Here is a 23,243-nt window from a genome sequence, read left to right as displayed (position 1 = left end):
TGCAAAATCTTGTATTCCTGAGAATTTGCTACGTGGCTTTAGAGTACCAATTCTCTCTTTGGCATCCTGCAATTTCCCTGTGCAAAGTGAAATGAGTCATGTTTTCCCCCTTCTTCTAGATGATCAGTAGAGTCGTAGAGGCTCTGAGAGGGAGGGGGAGCCTCTGCTGGAGTTGTAATGAGCAGAGGAACAAGAATGAAATTGTCAGGAACATTGTTCTGGGCATATTTGGTGGGGGGAGGAAAGGCTTTGTTAGTGTGTGCGTATGTGTAATGGAGGGGGCCTTATCTGTGAGGGCTTGAAAGAAACCCACAAAGGAAAAGTCAAGAGATGAGTAAACAGAAGAAAGATTGGCTTAGGATGTGCTGAGAGTAGGTTATAAGTAGGAATATGTTGTCCGTGGTTTAATACTTTTCTTCCTTCCTCCCATCCAACAGCAAATTCACCAAGACTGCATCAGCAGGATAATGTGGGTATGGTTTCTTGGCTTTCTTCCTTCTCTGCTGGTCCTCTTCTGTATTTTGGTACTGATTGTTTGTGTTTTTACCCAGGAACCCGCAGTCATCTATTCAGAGTTAAAGAAGGCACACCCAGAGGACTCCCCAAGACAGGCCGACAGTAGTGACAGGATCCATGAAGATGCTACAGAAAACTATGAGAATGTCCCATGCACATCATCAGCCTTGGACCACTAACCCCTTACCTAGAGAGTGCTGTAGAGATCCTGGGGAAGTAGCCTGTGCCATTCTTCCTGTTCTTTCCAATCATGTACCTCTTTCCCTTCCAGACTCTGCCCCCAGGAGGCTGGAATGCAGGAGGTGCAAGGTTGTGCAAAAAGCCTGCCCATCTCCTCTGTGCCTGAGTCTACATGTTCTCTGGGATAGAGTGGGCAGCATTTGAGCAAGTGCTTCTTTCTTTCCACAGTAGAGACACATGGCAGGGCAGGTGGGCCCTCAGCTTCTGGGGTTGTGGAATAGAAGAGAGAGAATCAGTCTAACAAGGATGACAAGGGTGCAGTGATGGCCTTTGATCTAACTATGATTGGACTCTCTTGATGTGCTCTCTCTGCATAAGCAATTTTCTCTAAACATTTTGTTTCCTTTTTTGTGTGGTTGATGGTGTCATTGTTAATGCTTTGATATATATGCTGTGTCCCTGTTACCGAATTGGAAACAACCAAAGCAAGTTATAAAAAAAGGTTTTCAGGTAACCCTATCTGAGGTGCATTTTTGTGCATATAGGATGACATTCCCAACTAAATCAATCTCAGTTATGATGAAAAATTACCTCAATGTGTCATTAAATAATCTGGTTTAATATGTGACCCCTCTATCCTTACTTCAGGGACCTAAGGTGCACAGAATTATATTAATCGTAATCTTTGCTTCATGACAGTCTCACCATTGTTATGAATGACCAACTTATAGTTAGTTACTAGTTTTAATTATGTTAGAAGGACTCACTGACCCCCAAACTATAACCTACTACATCTAAACATTTGGCCTTTCCCATTTGTTATGGATCGAATTGTGCCCCCAACTCCAAAAAAACAAAACAATGTCTTGGATTCCTAGCCCTTATACATGTGGATGTCATCTCATTTGGGAACAGGGTTTTCTTTATTAGTGGGGCCATATTGGTGTAGGTTGTATCTTAAGTCAATCACTTTTGAGATAGAAAAAGAGCAGAAGGAGCACATTAGACACAGAAGAAAGCAAGCACAAATGGGGAAAGATTGATGCCACCTGGAAATCACCATGGAACTGAGGAAGAAAAGCTGAAAGAGAGAAAACTTTCCTCTAGAATGAACAATGAGACTTCCCCTAGAGCTACTGGCCTTAATCCAGACTTCTAGCCTCCTAAATTGTGAGACTAACTGTTCAAGGCCACCCACATGTAGTATTTCTATTATAGATGCACTAAGGAACTAAGACACCAACCCATTCTTCTGCCTCACCCCACCTGATGTAAACATCATCCTGAGCCCCATGTTCATTATTTCCTTGCTCTCCTATTTATATCATATTAATTCACGTTGGTTAGAAGCCCCAGTTCTTAACGACTGCACCACCAGGGTGCCAGTGTTTTCCTTAGATGTATATTTTTCATGTTAATTGTTTCCATTTTATACATTAAAAAGCTGTATGCTGTATGTAACGTTTTAGGACTTGCTTTTCACTTAATGTTTTATTTCTAAGATTCATCTATATTGTTGAGTGTTGCTATAGTCCATTCAATTTTGATTCCTACTTATTATTTCTTTGTGTAAATATCTGGCTTAATGTTCTCCTAGCTCTCACTTTTGAAAAAACCTTTTCCACAGTGTTTGGAAACTTGAGTATGACAAAAGTGAAAAACATGTCAACAATTTTCAGATGTTTGGCCCATTTTGAAATCCTAATGTTCCCAAATGTCTCTCAACTTGACAAGCCCTAGGAACACATGTGGTCACATTAAACATTAATCTCGGAATCTTGCTGACACTAGGCCCTCAACTGGGTCATGTAGGAATTCCAGTTATTTGCAAAGTATCGCCTCCCCCTCTGGCCTATAATTCTAGGAATTCCTAGGAGATATCTTACATGCATATAAAAAAATCAACCTTGACTGGTACCCACTCGCGTACCATTTCTGGAAATGTACTCTCAGGGCCATCCTGGCCTCCACAGATCTTAAATTCCACCACTGTGGAAGCTCAATTTTGATGTCACCTCCATCACTGCCAGCTAAATAATAGATGCTGGCCTCAACAACTGCAATAGTGGATCCATGCTGCTCCTCCGGGCCTCTGTCCCTACTCCTGGCCTTTGACATCTTGGCATGGTGTCCTGCCTTTGCTGAGATGCTGATCTCTGCCAGCTCACCTTCACACCTTGCAGTTTTAAGATCCCCCACAAAGGAAGGAGGAGAATGCCCCCGTTCTCTATGTAATGCTCACACGCCACCATTTTTCTCCCCATGGCAAATACATGCCTCCAGAGCAGCTGCTTGCAGACAGGTTGTGGGTATCAGCCACCAGACTGTACTTGGAAGCTCTTGTCCCTTCTAACCTTGCTCCTAATTTGGAATCTTCTTGCCAGGTTCCTTTGTGCCTTTTAGTGAATTTTCTCTCAGGGACCAGTTAATCTCTTCCTATTGTGCTTCCACTTCCTCTAGTCTGAACCCAGGTATAGACAAAGTAAGTTCAAGATTTTCATTTTATCTGTAACAACCCCAAGCCCCATGTAAGTCAGTGCATATAAATAGAGGCAAAGGTGAGTCTCAACTTTACATTTCTGATATAACGGTAGTGCAAATTCTGACCTCCTCCCACCCCGGAATATGAATTACACTCATTTGTTGCACCACCTGGCTATTAGTTTTGTATTGCCACCTGCAAAATCTATAGTCCAGAAATTACAAATAGTATAATGGGGCTTTTTAAAAAACAAACAAAAAAAACACCTGAAGAAAGCTCCAGCTTTCAGTCTTTCCCGCACTTACCCTTGTAATAACTCCTTACATCAGTGCCTGTCTTCGGTCATGGTTCACCAAAGGGAAAGCCACATGAAGAGTTTGGATTTGGTCACTAATTAAGATAAAAGAACCTAGAAATTAGAACAAGCCGATGGTTCTAGTTAAGGATTCTACCATTGCCCGTTGAATCTGGGAAGCTCGACTGAAAGCCCAGAAATGTGGGTAGGATCCATACAAATGAGAAGGTTTCCTAATCTTCTCCAAGCACCATTGCTTCTTCCTACAGCCTGCTAATTTAAGATCTTAGAGTGTCTCTGACATACTGCTACTACTAGTTGCCGTCAAGTCAGCTTTGACTCATGGCAACCCCGTGTGTGTCAGAGTAGAATCGCATTCCAGAGGATTTTAATGACTTTGTTGGAAGTAGATCACCAGGCCATCCTTCTGAGGCACCTCTGGGTGGGCTCCAACCTCCAACCTTTCAGTTAGCAGCCGAGCACATGAACTGTTTGCAACACCTCAGTGAACTACATCTCTTCTTTTCTCTCTTTTCTGTACATGCTTCCTGACTCTCACTTATTCATTCAACAAATATGTATTGAGCAATTACCATAGGCCAGGGGGTTGCTAAGTAATGATATTAATAGCTAACACTTTTAAATATTTACTTCTTGCCAGACACTGCGCTGTGTTACATGCATTATCTTATTTAATCCTCACGGGAAACATATAAAGTAGAAATCACTATGTGATCATTAAGGTTGTATGTCAATTTGGCTGGCCATAATTCACAGTGGTGTGGCAGTTATGACGTAGTTTGGCAGTTGTATAACGATGTAATCACCTCCACGATGAGATATTCCTTCTAAAATGAAGGATAAGTTGTTGCATCTGGCTCCTCTTACAAAGAAAAAGGAGGCACGACACCTAGTAGGCCTCTTTGGATTTTGGAGTCAACGTACCCCTCATTTGGGTGTGCTACTCTAGCCTATTATCAAGTGGCTTGAAAAGCTGCTACTTTTGAGTGGGGCCCAGACCAAGAGAAGGCTCTGCAACAAGTTCAGGCCGCCATGCAAGCAGTTCTGCCCCTTGGGCCATATGATCCGGCTGATCCAATGGTACTTGAAGTGTCAGTGGCAGACTGAGACGCTGTTTGGTGCCTTCGGCAGGCCCCTATGGGTGAATCACAGCGCATACCCTTAGGGTTTAGAGCAAGGCCCTGCCACCCTCTGCAGATTACTGCTCTCCTTTGGAGAAACGACTTTTGGCCTTTTACTATGCCTTAGCAGAGACCGAACACTTAACCACGGGCCATGAGGTCACCACTCAGCGTTAGTTGCCCGTCATGAACTGGGTGTTGTCTAACCCACAGAGCCATAAAGTTGGACACGCACAGCCACACTCCATCATTAAATGGAAGTGGTACGTACAAGATCGGACCTGAGCAGGACTTGAAGGCACAAGTAAGTTCCATGAGGAAGTGGCCCAAATGCCCATGGTGTCCTCTACTGTCACATTACCTTCTTTCTCCCAGTCTGCACCTATGGGCTCATGGGAAGTTTCTTATGATCAGTTGACTGAAGAAGAGAAAACTCATGCCTGGTTTACAGGTGGTTCTGTGTGATACGCAGGCATCCCTAGAAAGTGAGCATGAGCAGTGGGACTTTTTTCTGAGTTATCCATTCATTCCAAAATAATTTTTTTATTGATTACTTACTGTGTGCCAGGCATTGTTTTAGGAACTGGGGATACATCAGTAAATAATACAGACAAAAAAATCTCTTTCTTCATAGAATTTACATTCTAGAGGCGGATATAGACAATAAACGCAATAAATAAGAAAACGCATAGCCTGTTAAATGTGGTAAATTTTAATGAGAAAAATAAAGCAGGTAAGGGAGAGGAGGTAAGTAGAATGAGGTTGACTTCAATTGGAGGTGAGTACCCACTAAGCAGGTCAATCATTTCCCTAAACAGCCTGAAAGAGATATGTCTTCAGAAAGATCAAACTAACTTCTTGGCAACATAGAATCATGGTTTAACATATGACATTTAAAATCATATAGTCTTAGGCCCTGCTACCTCTCATCTGTGTGACCTTGGATAAATCATTTAAACTTCTAAATCCCAATTTGGAAATCTATAAAATAGGGATAATTAGTTAAACATCACCCAGGAAACAGAAATCACAATGGATAATTCAAATGGAAAGAATTGTTAACACAGGAGTTGGTGGACTTGGAATAAAAAGGTAACACTGAAAAAAGACCCCCAAAATAATAAATACAGTGAAAATCTGTGTGTTAGGATCTGAGCCACCTATTCATATAAGCCCAGTCCTATTTATATTATTTCCACTTGATGATGGACTGCTGCTGTGCACACAAAACTTTATGGTTTTATGAGTCAGATAACACCCAGCTTGTGATGAACAGTCCAGATTGCCTGGTCACTTGATGTCCCGTGGCTAAGCATTAAATTTGTAGTAGGGCCCAGTAGCAAACTAGATGCTATTTCTCAAAAGAAGGGCATTTACCTCAGAAAAGGGTACGGTTTTGCTCTATAATCCTACAAGTCTGCTATAGTTTTTCTCTCATGGCTCCTGAGAAGCCATACAACATCCATATTTAGTAAAGACACTTCAAACAACATCAGGTGTGCTGGGTGATAAGCCTCAAGCGGTTGAACAGCTTGCATGGCAATCTGGACTTGATCTGGAGCCTTTTCATTTCCTCGGTCTCACTAAAAACTGACAGCCTTATGGGGCACTCAGTAAATGGATAAGAGCAGCACACTTCAAAGAGGAACATGCTGCCTTCAAATCCCAAAAGGCCCACCATGTGTTGTACCTGTTCTTTGGTTATAAGGCCTTCAAGGTGCATCAGCTTGCTTTAACTTTGGAGGAGATGCCCTATAATGGGGGATAATATTAACTATTTTAGGGGTTTTGTGAGGTTCAAATGAGATACTTGGTCCCACATATGGCATTTAGTAAGTGCTAAACATGACGATGGTGATGAGGATTATGTTTATTATTGTTACATTTGAAATCTAAGCAAGACTGCAAAGAGAAGACCTTTTCAGACCTCCAAAGAGCCTTACGGGGCTTCGATCTGTCTGTCTGTAACCTTGAGACCATTTACCCCCAATAGGAATCTTATTCCTGTAAATGCTGGCTACCAACAAAATGTAAGTCCTTCCAATCAACTATTCATTCAAATGTTCTGATCGCTCTTCTTTATACGTCTTTATCAACACCCAGCCATCTCTCATCACTGGCTTCCCTCCCAAACACTTACGCTTTGCTCTCTGGAACCTAAATTCTTTTGCAAATAAACTTTTCTACACCCTCAAGCTTCTCTTCCTTTCCTTAGGTCAAATCTTATTCTCCTGTGAGACCTTGATTTCCTTTGCAATTCTCAAATGGAGATTCAGCAATCCCATGTTCCATAGCACAAGGAGGTATCCTTGGCATTCTTTTAATTTCCCATTCTAAACTCAAGTGAAAAACTCTGCTTCTTTGAAGCTAGTATAATCCAGTTAGACCACCTTCCTATAATATATGCAGTCTCATCCTCTCATCTATCTCAACTATCATGTCCCTCTTTACCCTTTATGTCTACTATACCTTTACTATTCAAAAGATTTACAATTCCTTGACCTTAGACTTTTTCCACGTATGTCACATCCCTCCCTCCAAGTTCATCACTTCTTGTATTGATCTAGACCACATGGGGTATCACTTCAACCATTCTGAACAAGAAAGTGCCTGAGGTTTCCAAGAAATATCATGGAGTGCCAATGTCAGTTGGTCTTCAGCACTGCTTGGCAAACATTTTGCCTCTTCCTATTTTTTTTTATCCAGTTTCCTTTTCAATTTCCCCCAAATTCCAAATTCCTACTATGTTCTTCAATTACCCCTTTACAGTCCCAAACTTCAATCTCTACTGATAATCCAGCCTCCTGCATGCAACAATTAAAAAAGTCGGAAATGATCTAAACATCTCACACATTACCTAATCTATCATCAAGTCACGTAAGTTCCATCTTACAAAACACATTCTGGATCTAACCACTTCATATCACTGCCCATGTTAACATCCTAGTCCAAGCTACCTCATTTCTCACATGGATTTACTCAGTGGCCCCTCAATGTGTCAGAGAGATTAAGTTATATCACTCCCATACTTAAAATTCTTCAGTGACTTTCCATGATGTTACCCAATTAGGGTCCGTGTGCCTTGGAGCAGTTGAGCCAATGAAATGTACTCCAAGTCAGAACGAGTGAGAAAGTTTAAGAAGATGTATACATCACTGGGGACCTGACGGCAGTACAAGCTGTCTCTATGGAGTCCCAAAGAGCAATTATTTATTAGAGCTTATATAGAATCCTACAAGGGTTACAAGTGTCTTTGTAGTCCGCGGATGGCCTGTCCAGAGGAGTTATTCATCACAAGATAGTGACAAAAGACTCTATTATCAGACTAAAAAGATACATACCAGAACATCTCTTTATGAGGCTAAAGACATACATATCAGACACCTGGGCTCTGATTCACCTGTGGGCTGTTGTTAAGTCACAGGTGGTTGGAGGGAACAAAACAAAGTTATTTGCATCAGATTAAAATAAAGAACAAAGTCATTAATATTAGGTGAAAACAAAGCCATTAACCAAGGCTTGGGAAGGAGGAGACAGGCAGAGGAAGGAGAAAAACTCACAGGTTCTTCATGGCATTAGTACGTCAAGCCCTCAGTTGCCAATTTTGAAAAGGAGAAAATATGTTGGGAAGTGTTGGGGCCACACATGATACTCAGGGGGAAAAAAAAAAAAAAAACCTCCCAATGGCCTATAAGGCCTCTGTGGTCTGACTTCTCAGTCTCTCTCTGACCACATCTCCTTTCACTCTTCCTTCTGCTAAATCTTTTCTAGTTCACTGGCCTTGGTGTCCTTCAGACAAGCCAAATTCCTTCCCACCTCAGGTCATTCAGGCTTGCTGTGCCCTCTGCCTGGTCTTTTTGTAGCTTCCCTGTCTCCTTCATTCAGGTCTCTGCTTACAGGTCACCCCTCAGAGGAGCTGTCCCTGCCCTCTCATCACATAACCAAAAAAAACAAACCCAGTGCCATTGAGTCGATTCCAACTCATAGTGACCCTGTAGGACAGAGTAGAACTGCCCCATAGAGTTTCTGAGAAGCACCTGGCGGATTCGAACTGCCGACCCTTTGGTTAGCAGCAGTAGCACTTAACCACTACACCACCAGGGTCTATTATTCTCTCTCCCCTGGTTTATTTTCCACATTGCATTATTTACTTCTTAACATTGTTAATTCAAGTGTGTGTTTGTTTATGTCCCCTATTAGACTACAGGAAACCCTGGCGGCGTAGTGGTTAAGTGCTATAGCTGCTAACCAAAAGGTCGGCAGTTCGAATCCACCAGGTGCTCCTTGGAAACTCTATGGGGCAGTTCTACTCTGTGCCATGGGGTTTCTATGAGTCTGAATCGACTCTACTGCAACAGGTTTATTAGAACACAAGCCCCATGAATTTGTCTGGATTGTTTACCACTGTATTCTCAATGGAAACTCTGGTGGAGTAGTGGTTAAGAGCTATGGCTGCAAATCAAAAGGTGGCAGTTTGAATCCACCAGTAACTCCTTGGAAACTCTATGTGGCAGTTCTGTTCTGTCCTACAGGGTCACTATGAGTCAGGACTGACTCAACGGCAGTGGGTTTGGTTGGGTGGGTATTCCTAATACCAACACAGTGTCCAGCATTGTGCAGGTAGTAAATGAATATTGATTTGATTAATGAATGAAATAATGAAACTGCCTTATATCTGCAACCATCCTCATCCCCCTTCCAGTCTTAAAGTAAGAGGCCTCTCTGCTGCTAAGTGGATAAATCCCCACATATTCTTGATCCCATTCCCTCCCCTTTTCTTGGGTATCTTATTTTTCCAACTATCCATTTCCCCACCTTTCTCTTGAGACTCCCTTTAAGACAGCTTCAAACATGTTCAGATTTCTCCCATCTGGAAAGTTAATCAAATGCATCTTCCCCCCATGACACTTTAACCCTGTCTCTTACTTCCCCTTAACTGTCTGGTTCCTTTTTTCTCAGTTTCTTGATATGACTGCCCCATTCACCTTTCACTTTGCAGCAAACAGGCATCCATCCTCCAACACCATGAAAGCTAACCTGACAACAGTTACCAGCAATCCCCTAATGCCCAAATCCAGCACACTCTTTTAAATCTTCATCCTACTTGAATTCTCTCTGGCATTTGACCCCGTTAACATCTTTCTTTCCCAAATGTTTTTCCTCTTCTGGATCCTGATAATAGATAATAAATAAAAATGTCGCATGTTGCACACACTGTGCTGAGTGATTTACACACACACTCCTCTCTTGCTTCTCCTCCAACTGCTCCGTCTGTTTCTTCTGTCTGCTCAACTGGTTCCCTTTCCTCTAATCTTCTCGTAAGTGTTGATGGATCTGAAGGTTCCACCTTCAGATGCTACATGTTACCTGTTACAGGACTTTAGATTTTACATATTACATACTTTCCTTAGTTATAGAGACATAACCATGATCTCAACTACTAGTTAAGTTCAATAGGTTCCTTTTTTTAAAATTGGAACAGGCTGCTCAGCCATATCTTGACCAGAACCTGCGCCATCTTTCCATTCCCTAGCCTGCCTCTGACTCCAAGTATGATTTTGCTGTTAGCTCCTCTAAAAGTTAAATGTTAACCAATGTTTCCCCTAGGACCGTGGGAAAAAAAGTGATACCGATCTAAACCTGTCAAATAGGATGATGCTCATCAGGATGGCGCCAGTCATTTCCTGGGCTGATGGGATAATGGCAGGGAAACATCTACATGTTTGAGACGTGATCACCTAAATCACACAGAAAGAGAATGGATGTTCCACAGGTTCCTAAAACCTATGCCCTTTTTTCCCTGTAAAAACCCCAGCTGGACTGCAGTCTCGAGACAGACAGCTTTAGGTGGTGATCATTCCCCTCTTCCTCCATGTATCGGTATATATAACAAAGCTCTTGCTGTCCACCTCACCCTTGTTTCAAGAATTGGCTGTTTGCAGCAGGCAGCTCTAACTCGAGAAAACTGCGGTAATAGGATCACCTCTAATTGACTGGCAATTGCCTCTGAAAGCACTGTGTCAAGAAAGACTCTGAGGCCCCTGCCCACTCAAAAATCTCCACTTAGGTAGCCATGAGGCTTCTGAAACTTAACATGCCCAAAACTGAGCCCCTACTATTACTTCCTACTACACTGGCTTTCATAGCAATATCCACCATTTCAGTTAATGGCTACTCCATTCAGTTAATGGCTACTCCAGTTGCTCGTGGCAAAAATCTTGGGGTGATCCCTATTATCTTTTTTTCCTCTTCACATCTGATCCATTGACAAATTCTCTTGGCTCTACCCGCAAAAATATCCAAAATGAAACCACTGTGACACATACTATTAAAAGACAAGTAAAGTTGATGCTATGAGTCAGAATCAACTCAACAGCAATGGGTATGGTATGGTAAAGTTGACACTTGTCTGCCTTTTCATTGTCCACATTCCCCTTTACATTCCTAAAAGCCCCCCTAATTTCTGTCTGGGGATCTGATTCAGGAGAAGATGACTCCAACCCACCTGTAGAAGTGGAGCATAGGTGGCCCAAGCAGCACCTTCCATTGATCTGGCCACAAAGATTAGATCAGGGGAAGGCCTGTGATATAATTTTTTCCAATCTAAGTGCATTGGGTGGGCTGGGTTAAGTGAATCTCAAGATTTTTCTGGGAATTCAGGGACAAAAGCACTCTCTTCATCTGAACATCTGTGTGGTGCGTGGAAGCTGACTGGCAGGGGAAGCAATATATGGAGAAAGGCATATCCAAAAGGACCGTGGAGAAATAGATTCAGAGTCCTAATGACATCAGAAAGTTCTGGATCAAATCATTCCTGGAGCTCAGTTATAACTGCATTTTTTAATTTAAATAAGCCAATAAATCCCCATTAATATTTTGAATTGGGTTTTCTTTTACTTGCAACCCCAAGAGTCCTAACTTGTGTTCTAAGTAAAATGAAATGCAAACTATGTCCACTAAATTGAGAAACATGGAAGTCATTCTAGACCTTAAAGAAAAAATATAAATGAAGTGGTAGAGAAATAAGTCATATTGAAGAAGTTTCCATAGTGCATGGAACATGAAGAACTGGTGTCAGTGAATTTAGACAACTCATTGATGTCTAAACCAAAATAAAAAAAAAAAACCTGTTGCCGTACAGTTGATTCTGACTCATGGCGACCCTATTGGATAGAGTAGAACTGCCCCATATGGTTTCCAAACAGTGACTGTTAGATTTGAACTGACAATCTTTTGGTTAGCAGCCGTAGCTCTTAACCACTATGCCACCAGGGTTTTTCATCGATGTCTAGAAAGTCAATTTTGAGGGGACTGTGAAAGGCAGGATGACAGCTGGATGGAAAGCTGAACATTAGGGAAGCAGCGATAGTTTACTATAATATCACCGCAAATCGCGGATTCGAGTCACCTGTTGCAAAGCCAATACTGAGACAGGAGGAGGTAAGCAGCAAGAGGGCTTCTCTGAACACCGTGTTCAACAGACAGAGGGGGCTCAATTTCCCCCAAATTCTGTCTGCCCCAAAAGGGCTAACTGGAGGGTTTTATAGGTTTTTCAAGGTTTAGAGATTTCCAGGAATGTTGATTCTTCTTTAAGGTGGGACATAATGACAAAGTGACCTATTGTTGATGTCTTGTAGGCCTCTTGACGCCATCCTGGTTTTGGTCACAAGATGGGTCCGAGTTTTGCTCATTTATCTCAGGTACTGATGGTATCGCTCATTGTTTTGCCCCCTGGGAGAGAAACATGCTTTAATCAACAACAACAAAAATCTTGTTTTTCTACAATGGAATTTGTTTTTCGACAAAGGAACAACCATGAGACAGATTCCAGAACAAGTAATCGACGTTTTCAAAGACTAAGATTTAATCACAGCTTATGCAGCTAAACTAGAAAATATATTCTCTCTTATTTTAATACTAAGACACTGCAGAAAATGTATTTTCTCTATTTCATTAACAATCTGAGTGAAATATCCCACAGATCTATTCTACCACCTTTGCTCCAATTCCATGTTCATTGAATAACATTATGGTGATTAAGTTTTCTTTTATTTCTTTTCAATTTCAGGTAGCTTGACTTCAAGATATGGGTATTGCAAATAGGGAATGCACTTGATATGGTTATTAGAAGAAAATTATTTTTAAAATGGCCTTTTTAGTTTTAAAATCACTCTCCTCGCTGTCTGAGGTCCCTGGGTGACACAAATAGTTTGCCCTCACTGCTAATCCAAAAGTCTGGTGGCTCATACTCACCCAGCAGCACTGAGGAAGGAAGGTCTGACAATCTGCTTGTAAAGATTGCAGCCAAGAAAACCCTATGCAGCACTTCTACCCTGTTACATGCAGGGTCACTATGAGTCAGAACCGACTCAATGGCAACAGGTTTGTTTTTTTCCTTCTCTGTGTCTGTCTATTAAGTTCATTTCCCAGATTTTGACCATCTTTAAGAAAAACAAAAAGTTAAGTTTCTTTGGCTACAGGACCGAAGAACAGACTGACACCAGCCCTGTAACCTTCAGCCACTCAATTACGCAATGTCCTGAGGCTCAGGTCTTCACATCCATCAAGTAGAGATAATAGTTGCCTGTGCCCCTGTGTGCCTCACAGGATTGCGTTAATGTATATAAAGTCTCTTTGTAAACTAAGAAATGTGAAATAAACTTTTGTCGTGGTTGTCATCCACAAAACAAGGAGTCTTTTTTTTTTAATGATTTATTTGTAGGCCACCAACCTGAATGCCCACAATAAACTCTGTCCCTCTCCTGAAACACAAACTTCCTCCCTCTCCCTCTCAACTACTGCACGTCACAATTAGCAGAGTCAAAAAGGAATAGAGGGAACGTCTGAGGTAGAGATAACTGTATTCATATCTCTTCATAAAAAGCGGCTATCAAGCTCACAAGCCGGTTTATGCTTGTGCAAACAGCTGAATCATTTTAATGTAGCAATATGTTCCAGGGAAGCCCTAGTCTGTTTGTTTTACGGTTTTAGCAAGAATATGATATTCTGGGTATGATAGGAAGTGTCCTCAGCCTACACTTATTGTATATGTGCGTTCACGTGGTGGTGGGATGCCAAGGGAGCAGGGAGAAGAAAAAGAGAGAGTGATTTCCACCCCCAAGAGAGTAAACAGTTCTTTGAGTTCCTAAGGACTGAACTCTCCCTAGTCCTACAGACAGTAGGCAGGCCTTTGGTGCTTCTATGAGGAGTCCTGGTGGCACAGTGGTCAAGCACTCGGCTGCTAACCAAAAATTCAGTGATTTGAACCCACCGACCACTCCTGGGTAGAAAATGTGGCAGTCTGCTCTGTCCCATAAGGTTGCCATGAGTCAGAATCAACTCGACAACAATGGGTTTGGTTTGGTTTGGCATGAGCTAAGACCTTCTATCAAATTATCCCTCTATACTTCAGAGAAGGGAATGAATGCTTTGGGTTCAGAAGGCAAAGGCAGCAGTGGATGGACCTGGGAGGAGAACAAGGGGAAAGAAAAGAAAAGGTTGGGTCAAGGAGGGAGGTTGAAGCCCTCTCCTGCACAGATGGCACTCCTGAGTGTCTCCCTGACACTGTTTCTAGGACCCCTCTGTACCCTAGGAAGTCCCAGGGATTATACTGCTGGGAGGGGCACCTTGACAATACCCAGGAGTGGTGGCTAAACCAGAGGGCCCATCTCAGAGGGGCCACTTCCTAAGGATGCCTCCCTGGCACATGAGTAGTGTCATTGTCATGCAGGTGCATCAGAGCACTGACTGCCCACTTACCTTGGTACTGCAGTAGGGCACATCCTGAAGGAGTCCTTGGGTGGCACAAAGGGTTAGAGGCCAGCCTACTAACCGAAAGGCTGGCATTTGGATCCCGCCCAGAGGCACCATGGAAGAAAGGCCTGTTTCCAAAAGGTCACAGCCTTGAAGATCCTATGGAGCACAGTTTTACTCTGACATGCATGTCAGAGTCAACTCAAGGGCAAGTAGTTACTTGTTAAAAGATAATAATGAAACAACTGAGTTGTAAAACACCTGAATAGGACATACCCTGGGACCCTTGTAAGAGCTAGGTGGTCCTTAGGAAGGAGCTGGAGTGCACATACTCTAGAAGTGGACTGGAGCAATTGAGTGCCCACCTAGTTTAGGACAGAGAAGAAACGGACATCCCTTTTTTGTTTATTTCTTAGATCCTGCTTTCACATATTAACTCAATTGACGATGAAGAAGTTGAGACTCTGATAGGCCTTAGAGCACATGAATGTGCTTGCAGCGTGTGGGCAGAGTAGAAAGCGTTGGGAAGCATATGGAGTGAAGATCAGTGGTAGATAAGAAGTGCTTTGTTGAAAGACATCAAGTAAGCCTGGTGGTGCAAAGCGCTGGCAGTTTGAACCCACCAGGGGCTCCATGGGAGAAAAGACAGAGCGATCTGCTCCAGTAAAGATTTCAGCCTAGGAAACCCTAGGTGGCAAGTTCTCCTCTGTCATATAGGGTCGCTATGAGTTGGAATCAACTCAACAGCACACAACAACAGGACTTTAAAGAACGTGTCATTTTCTATAAAGCCTTTCTCCCCTCATTAGACTAGAAATGACACGAAGGCAGGTATCACATCAGCTTCAGCTTTGTTCACCACTGTACAGCCAGTGCCTAGCACAGAGCATGGGACAAAGTAGACACTCAATGGATAATTGTTGAATGAGTAAGTGAATGAAGTCGCAAGACATGGGAGCTAGGGAGACTGGAACTGTTATAATAGGATAAAATCGGTTGTCATTGAATCGATTCTGGTTCAGGCAGGCCCCATATATAACAGAGTAGAACTTTGTTCTATAGGGTTTTCAATGGCTGATTTTTCAGAAGTAGATTGCCAGGACTTTCTTTCAAAGCACCGCTGGGTGGACTTGAACCTCCGACCTTTCTGTTAGCAGCCAAGCACGTTAATCATTTGCACCACCCCGAGACTCCTATAGGATATCATGGATGGCTCCTCTAGCCTAGCCATAATGTTGCACCATATTTAAGCAGATCTACGAAAAAAAGAACAATTAATTTTTTGAGAACCAACAGCAGAGGAAATAGCAATTAACAAACAGCAGAATCCTTGGCTTTCCCTTTTCTAAATCTTCTAGGTCATGCCCTCTGGTGCCACTGTGGACACCTTCTGCCTCCAGACCTGAGTTATACTGTAGGTTTCCAAGAAAACTTTCCGCTGAGTCTCCTGGAACAGGGCCCCATGCTGCTGTGGCCTTTCCTGCTGGTTTTAGGTGAGTGGACACTGCAGAGCAAGCTCTGGAAGGATAGAGCTTCAGCCTTCCCCAGAGCACTAGATCCAGACCCCATAGATTTCCTCAGGCTCTGTCCTTAGGCAGACTCTAGGGTTAGACAGGACTGGCCAAGCTTTCCTGGCAATATAGACCCCCAGGCTCTTACATAAAAACTTAACAGCGTATCAAAATAAAAATGGTGCAATAAAACCAAAACCCATTGCCGTCGAGTCAATTCCAACTCATAGGAACCCTATAGGACAGGGTAGAACTGCCCCATAAAGTTTCCAAGGAGCAGCTATTGGATTCAAACTACTGACCTTTTGGTTAGCAGCCACAGTTCTTAACCACTGCACCAGGAGGGCTCCAATAAAAATGTTAATATTTATTGACTGCTTCCTTTTACTTTGGGTGTATTATTTTAACCCTTACACCAACTACGATCAAGTAGGGTTTGTGTCAGAACTGAAGAACATATGGAAATCTACTGGTATAATATATCTAACCACACCAAAACTCTAGATAAATCATATGGTGAAAACAGGTGCTTAAAAGATATTAGAATAAGTACTAACAATCAATATCTTGCCCTAAAACAAATATTGTTTAAAATCAGAAGAGAAGAATATTTATTTAACAGGATAGAGAATATTGACAACCAATATTATACATAACAGAGCAGGACTAAGATTGTCTTTTCAATTGGAGTTAGAATAAAGATGCCTGCTACCATTATTATTTTGTAAGCATTTTTGAATTCCGGGCCAATTCACTAACATTATTAACAAAAATAAAGAGTACGTATTTGAAGGGAAGGTTAAAAAAACATTATTCGTTGTATATTCATTTCCACCAAATGTATTTAGCATTTTCTTGTTATTGTTGCTACGAATTATCCAGCCCCCACTTTTTTTATATATACAATTTTTATTGTGCTTTAAGTGAAAGTTTACAAATCAAGTCAGTCTCTCACACAAAAACCCATATACACCTTGCTACATGCTCCCAATTACTCTCCCCCTAATGAGACAGTCTGCTCTCTCCCTCCACTCTCTCTTTTCGTGTCCATTTCACCAGCTTCTAACCCCCTCCACCCTCTCATCTCCCCTCCAGATAGGAGATGCCAAACATAGTCTCAAGTGTCCACCTGATCCAAGAAGCTCACTCCTCACCAGCATCCCTCTCCAGCCCATTGTCCAGTCCATCCCATGTCTAAAGAGTTGGCTTTGGGAATGGTTCCTGTTCTGGGCCAACTGAAGGTCTGGTGGCCACGACCACAGGGGTCCTACCAGTCTCAGTCAGACCATAAAGTCTTGTCTTTTTACGGGAATTTGGGGTCTGCATCCCACTGCTCTCCTGCTCCCTCGGGAGTTCTCTGTTGTGTTCCCTGTCAGGGCAGTCATCGGTTGTAGCCAGGCACCGTCTAGCTCTTCTGGTCTCAGGCTGATGTAGTCTCTGGTTTATGTGGCCCTTTCTGTCTCTTGGGCTTGTAATTACCTTGTGTCCTTGGTGTTCTTCATTCTCTTTTGGACCAGGTGGGTTGAGACCAATTGATGCATCTTAGATGGCCGCTTTCTAGCGTTTAAGACCCCAGATGCCACTCTTCAAAGTGGGATGCAGAATGTTTTCTTAATAGATTTTATTATGCCAACTGACTTAGATGTCCCCTGAAACCATGGTCGCCAAACACCTGCCCCTGCTACACTGGCCTTCAAAGCATTCAGTTTATTCAGAAAACTTCTTTGCTTTTGGTTTAGACCAGTTGTGCTGACCTCCCCTGTATTCTGTGTTGTCTTTCCCTTCACCTAAAATAGTTCTTATCCACTACCTAATTAGTGAATACCTCTCTCCCACCCTCTCTCCTCCCTCCCTCCTTCCTCTCGTAACCACAAAAGAATGTTTTCTTCTCAGTTTAAACTATTTCTCAAGTTCTTATAATCGTGGTCTTATACAATATTTGTCCTTTTGCAACTGACTAATTTCACTCAGCATAATGCCTTCCAGGTTCCTCCATATTATAAAATGTTTCAGAGATTCCTCACTGTTCTTTATCAATGCATAGTATTCCATTGTGTGAATTTGCCATGATTTATTTATCCATTGATGGGCATCTTGGTTGCTTCCATCTTTTTGCTATTGTAAACAGTGCTGCAATAAACATGGGTTTGCATATATCTGTGTAAAGGCTCTTATTTCTCTAGGATATATTCCGAGGAGTGGGGTTGCTGGGTCGTATGGTTATTCTATTTCTAGCTTTTTAAGGAAACGCCAAATCTATTTCCAAAGTGGTTGTACCATTTTACATTCCCACCGGCAATTTGTAAGTGTTCCAATCTCTCCACAGCCTCTCCAACATTTATTATTTTGTGTTTTTTGGATTAATGCCGGCCTTGTTGGAGTGAGACGAAATCTCATTGTAGTTTTGTTCTGCATTTCTCTAATGGCTAATGATGGTAAACATTTCCTCATGTATCTGTTAGCTACCTGAATGTCTTCTTTAGTGAAGTGTCTATTCATATCATTTGCCCATTTTTTAATTGGGTAATTTGTCTTTTTGCTGTTGAGTTTTTTGCAGTATCATGTAGATTTTAGAGATCAAGCGCTGATCAGAAACGTCATAGCTAAAACTTTTTCCCAGTCTGTAGGTCATCTTTTTACTCTTTTGGTGAAGTCTTTGGATGAGCATAGGTGTTTGATTTTTAGGAGCTCCCAGTTGTCTAGTTTTTCTTCTGCATTCTTAATAATGTTTTGTATACTGTTTATGCCATGTATTAGGGCTCCTAACTTTGTCCCTATTTTTTCTTCCATGATCTTTATTGTTCTATATCTTATATTTAAGTCTTTGATTCATTTTGAGCTCATTTTTGTTCATGGAGTGAGGTATTGGTCTTGTTCCATTTTTTTGCAGATGGATGTCCAGTTGTGCCAGCACCATTTGTTAAAAAGACTGTCTTTTCCCCATTTAACTGTTTTGGGCCTTTGTCAAATATCAACTGCTCATATGTAGATGGATTTGTCTGGATTCTCAATTGTGTTCCATTGGTCCATGTATCTGTTGTTGTACCAGTACCAGCCAGCCCCCACTCTTGATCATATCATCTGTCATATGATCAATATGAATTCATAAGGCAAATTCAAGATAAATATTCAAAACTTGGCAAAATCCTTGAATATTATCAATTACCTGTTTGAGATTATAATGAGGACAGTCCATTCAAAATAGCAGTAAAGTGGAAAAACAGGGGTAATTAAGAGATTTTTGTATCCCATAATAATATTGGAGCCCTGGTGGCACAGTAGGTAAGAGCTACAGCTGCTAATCAAAAGGTCAACAGTTCGAATCCACCAGCTGTTCCTTGAAAATCCTATGGGGCAGTTTTACTCTGTCCTATAGGGTTGCTATGAGTTGGAATCGACTTGATGGCAATGGGTTTATAATAACAATAAATCTACAAAGCTGGACAAAAAAAAAAGCCTCAATGAATGAAGACATGTCATCAGTCTGGATGGGAGCGGTAGAGTATTAAATGTTACAAAGATGTGTTATTTCCATGTTAATTTATAGATTCTATACTATTTTAATCAAACTACTTCCAAAAATTTTTTTGGAAGTCAATAAAATGTTCAAAATGTATCTGGAAAAATATTTTGGTGAGAGTGTCAAAGGCTGAGGAGCCCTAGTGATGCAGTGCTTGGCTGCTAACCAAAGTGTTGGCAGTTTGAGCCCAGGACGAAGATGAGGCAGTCTGCTTCTGTAAATATTTTCAGCCTCGGAAACCCTATGGGGCAGTTCTACTCTGTCTGTAAGTGTTACTATGAGCCGGCATGGACTCAACAGCAAGTCTAGGTTGACAAAAAAAGGAACGTTGGAAATTTAGCTCATATATTTTAAAAATAGATTCTAGATCAATATAAAAGAAATCATGATGTTATGGGTATAAAGTATAAATATAGATCAATGGAAAATAATAAAAATCTAGAAACAGATTTAATTACATACTAGCTCAATGTGTGATAGACATTATCAAACATTTGTTGTTAGTTGCCCTCAAATCAATTCTGACTCGTGAAGACCCCATATGTGCAGAGTAGAACTGCATCATAGGGTTTTCTTGGCTGTCCGTCATGGACCAGTAACTTGAAATTTGCCTCTGAAAATGGAGGGCACTTAGAGACCAAAGAAAGAGGCGGGAAAGTCCAGTGTAGTGACGAAGGAGTTTATTAGGGAGATTTACATACCAAGACAAGTCCTGGGGGGCTGCAGCAGCAAACCAGATCTCGGTGCCCTGCGTGGAAGGGCAGAGGTTTTATAGTGGTCCAGCCAGGGGCTTACAATGCAAACTGTGGTGAACTTGCAGGCCACGCGCGGGTGCTCCTGTTCAGCCTCTAAAAGTTTGTTTCCCCTTCAGTCCATCCCCCGAGATTGGCTGTTAAAATCTGGCATGTTTTCTCTCTTGTGCCGTAGATTCAATTCCATTCCTCACCACCAGGAACAGAAGTGGGGTTGGCCAGGTGCCGCGTGGTGCTCGGGCCTGTACAAGAGACAGAGAAAGTTCCTCTGTGCCCAGAACCGGAGGAAGGATAAGGAGAAGGAATTGGGAGAAAGAAGGCGATGGAATTCTGAGCCTCCTTATCAGAGAATGTTCTGGGCCCAAGGCCTTTACTTGGACAGCCTAGATGGGAGGTGTAGAGGCAGACCATTCCAACAGTCCACACCCCAACTGCCATGAGGCTCCCAAAGAGAGAAGCAAAGCAGCACCAAGTCCTGGTATACCCACCACCCATTTTGAATGTTGACCTGCATGTTTGTGGTTTAGGGCATAACTAAAAAAAAAAAAAAAAACCAAACCTGTTGCCATAGAGTCGATTCTGACTCATAGAAACCCAATAGGCCAGAGTCGAACTGCCTTATAGGGTTTCCAAGGAGCGGTTGGTGGATTCGACCCACTGACCTTTTGGTTTGCTGCCAAGTTCTTAACCACTGCACTACCAGGGCTCCAAGAGACCTGTCCCAGTAGATTGATCAGGCCTGCTTGAAGGAGAGATCCCAACCAGCCACCCTAGTTATGGCTTAATTCAAGTGAACTGAATAGATAAAATTACTGCATTTTTTCAATCTTATGTAGGTATAACATGTCCTGATTCATTTATGTAAAAACAGTGTGTTTCTCCCCACATGGTACATTATATGGTCAGTACACATTTCAGTACAAGTAATATGAAAGCTCCCTTTCTCAGCACAATTGAGCAAACTATTACCATAACCAGACCAGGCTAATTCAGATTTAGTGTACTCAGTAAATGTACATCTGACCACCTGGTCATATTCTGCAAGTTCTTCATGTCCAGAGTAAAGTCGAACTCATTCTTAAAAGTATGGTTTTCAGAATCAAATAGCCAGTCCTGTGACATTTACATTTTTAACACATGAAGTGAAATTTCCTTTTAAAGTTGGAGTACTTCTCACAGGCAGCTTTCAAAAGATGTTTTCCATAAGTAGTGGAGTCAGCTGGGTTCACTCCCCACATGATCTCCTCAGTATACCAGGCTCTACATTCTGTTGGTCCACGAGGTGTCCTCCTTGTTGACAGATCAGCTGGAACAATGTGGAGAGAGAGCTCAGCATCTCGGTTCAGATATTGACAGAGCCAACAGTTGGTCCAGTAGCTCTAGCAAAAGCCTGTATCATTGGGGCTCATGAATGAGGATCCTGTCCATCATTGTGAGATAATCTGAGAAGAAAAAGAGACAATATTAACAATTTCTTCCTCCCCTCCTCTATCTTCCATGGGATTTGAGGTGAAGGTTGCTGGTGTATAGCTACTCAGGCTGTTTGTCCTAGTCTTGAGACAGCGACTTCTGTGAGAACCCCGATCTTTTGTCAGGAACAGTACACAAAAAAAAACACATTTTATAGAATAGACAGTTTGATGAAGCATACAGCATAAAGGAGAAATGCCCTTGCAGGAAACTGCTGCCTTGAGACCCCAGACTCCTTGCCTGAGATGTAGAGTTCAGGCTGGAGTTGTCTTGTCACCTGGCATCAGCCATTTAAGCCTGTCCACTGAAGTGCTCAATCGCCCCTATGCCTTGGAGGCGGCATGGAGTGTGAAGGGTTCATTCGACATCCAGTGGGAGCCTCTGTATAGGAAACAAGGCCCTGATATGATTTACCTGCTGAGAGTACCCTGGCCTGCTGGCTTGGAAACCTGTCCCTCAGCAGATTTTACCCCTGACCAGGTCTCGTAGGCAGGTCAGCTTTTCTATGCTGTTTGGCATTTTCTGATGACAGCGGCAGTCCATGTGTGTAGGCCCAGTTTAGGATGGTGTGTGAATCTCCATGGGCCAACCTCTCTTAAATTCAGGAGGTGGTTGGTTGTACATCTCTTTGCTCTGGAGTAGACGCTGCTTCAGCCTCTGCAGTCAATTGGCAAGGGCAGTCTGTTTTCCCCTCTCAGCATAGGACCCTTTCTGGTGACCATTCGCACAAGTAACAAAAGCTTATCAGGAGGAGAACTGATTTTTTTTTGTCCGGATGTCTCATCCCCATAGGGACTTGTTTTATATGTCAGTGGCCAGATTGAGTGGCCAGGCTATTACCCATAGCCACGTCTATGTGCCCCACTAAAACGACCCTAATTGCAGTAATTCCTGTCAGGGCTTAGAGGCAAAGGTTTACAAAGATATACATCAACATCATCAATACATCTAATAGGGGTTTGTAGGGGCCCCAAAGGGGCTTATTCACAGTCAGGCTTGGGTAAGGGTCTCAGTGATGGTGACCTCAGACCGAAAGGTTTTCCTCATTTTGGTGTCAGGTGTTATAGAGATCACAGTCACCTGTGCAATGGTAGCTAAAAACCCAAGACATACAATTCTTTTCACTTCTTCGTCAAACTTTAGTTGTCACATAAGGCCTTTGGTCCTCCCTAGTGACAAAGGGAGCTAGGCTTAATTCTAAATCTTAATTATTTCTGAAAGTCAGAAGATCTGGGCAAAGTTAGCAGAGCCCTCAGTCATTTTGGAGCCACGCCTTCACCGTACCAAGTGCACGCAGGGGTTCAACCCAGTTGCCTGGTAACATGAAGGGCAGTTCCTCCTATTTTAGTTTTCCCCTTACTACTGCAGTTGTGACAGTGTTGTTGCTTGATTATCTCAGAGGGGGAAGTTATCAGAGAATTCCAGATAGGGCCTCTAAGATCTCTTCAACGCCACTCAACAAAAGCTATCTTGAAGGGCGTTTTACTCTTTTTTTTTTTTTCTCTCTGCTGTTTTTACTCTTACGTTGTGCTCGGTGTTACAGGGTGTTCTCAGCACCAGGGACCTACTTAGCCCCTCCAACTATCTCCAGTCCCATTGTTGGAAGACTTTGAGCAATGGCT

At 42.4% G+C, this 23,243-nt stretch overlaps 1 protein-coding gene across 7 annotated transcripts in view; it reads left to right on the top strand.

The window, feature by feature from the left end:
* The window catches only part of FCRL3 (Fc receptor like 3), a 50,588-nt gene extending 48,499 nt beyond the window's left edge, over nucleotides 1-2,089 (top strand). For 4 of the 7 annotated variants that reach the window (XM_049880863.1, XM_049880866.1, XM_049880865.1 and 1 more), the window contains one exon: nucleotides 438-2,089. In XM_049880863.1, the coding sequence (XP_049736820.1) occupies nucleotides 438-622 (185 nt within the window). In that variant the 3' untranslated portion in view covers nucleotides 623-2,089. The remainder of the gene's footprint in view (nucleotides 1-437) is intronic. The other 3 variants (XM_049880860.1, XM_049880861.1, XM_049880862.1) reach the window with 3 other exon arrangements.
* Nucleotides 2,090-23,243: the final 21,154 nt, after the last annotated feature.

Source organism: Elephas maximus, chromosome 3, assembly GCF_024166365.1.
Source record: "Elephas maximus indicus isolate mEleMax1 chromosome 3, mEleMax1 primary haplotype, whole genome shotgun sequence".
Taxonomy (NCBI): domain Eukaryota; kingdom Metazoa; phylum Chordata; class Mammalia; order Proboscidea; family Elephantidae; genus Elephas; species Elephas maximus.
The sequence above is the reverse complement of the archived record's forward strand: the minus strand, read 5'-3'. Positions and strand labels throughout refer to the sequence as shown.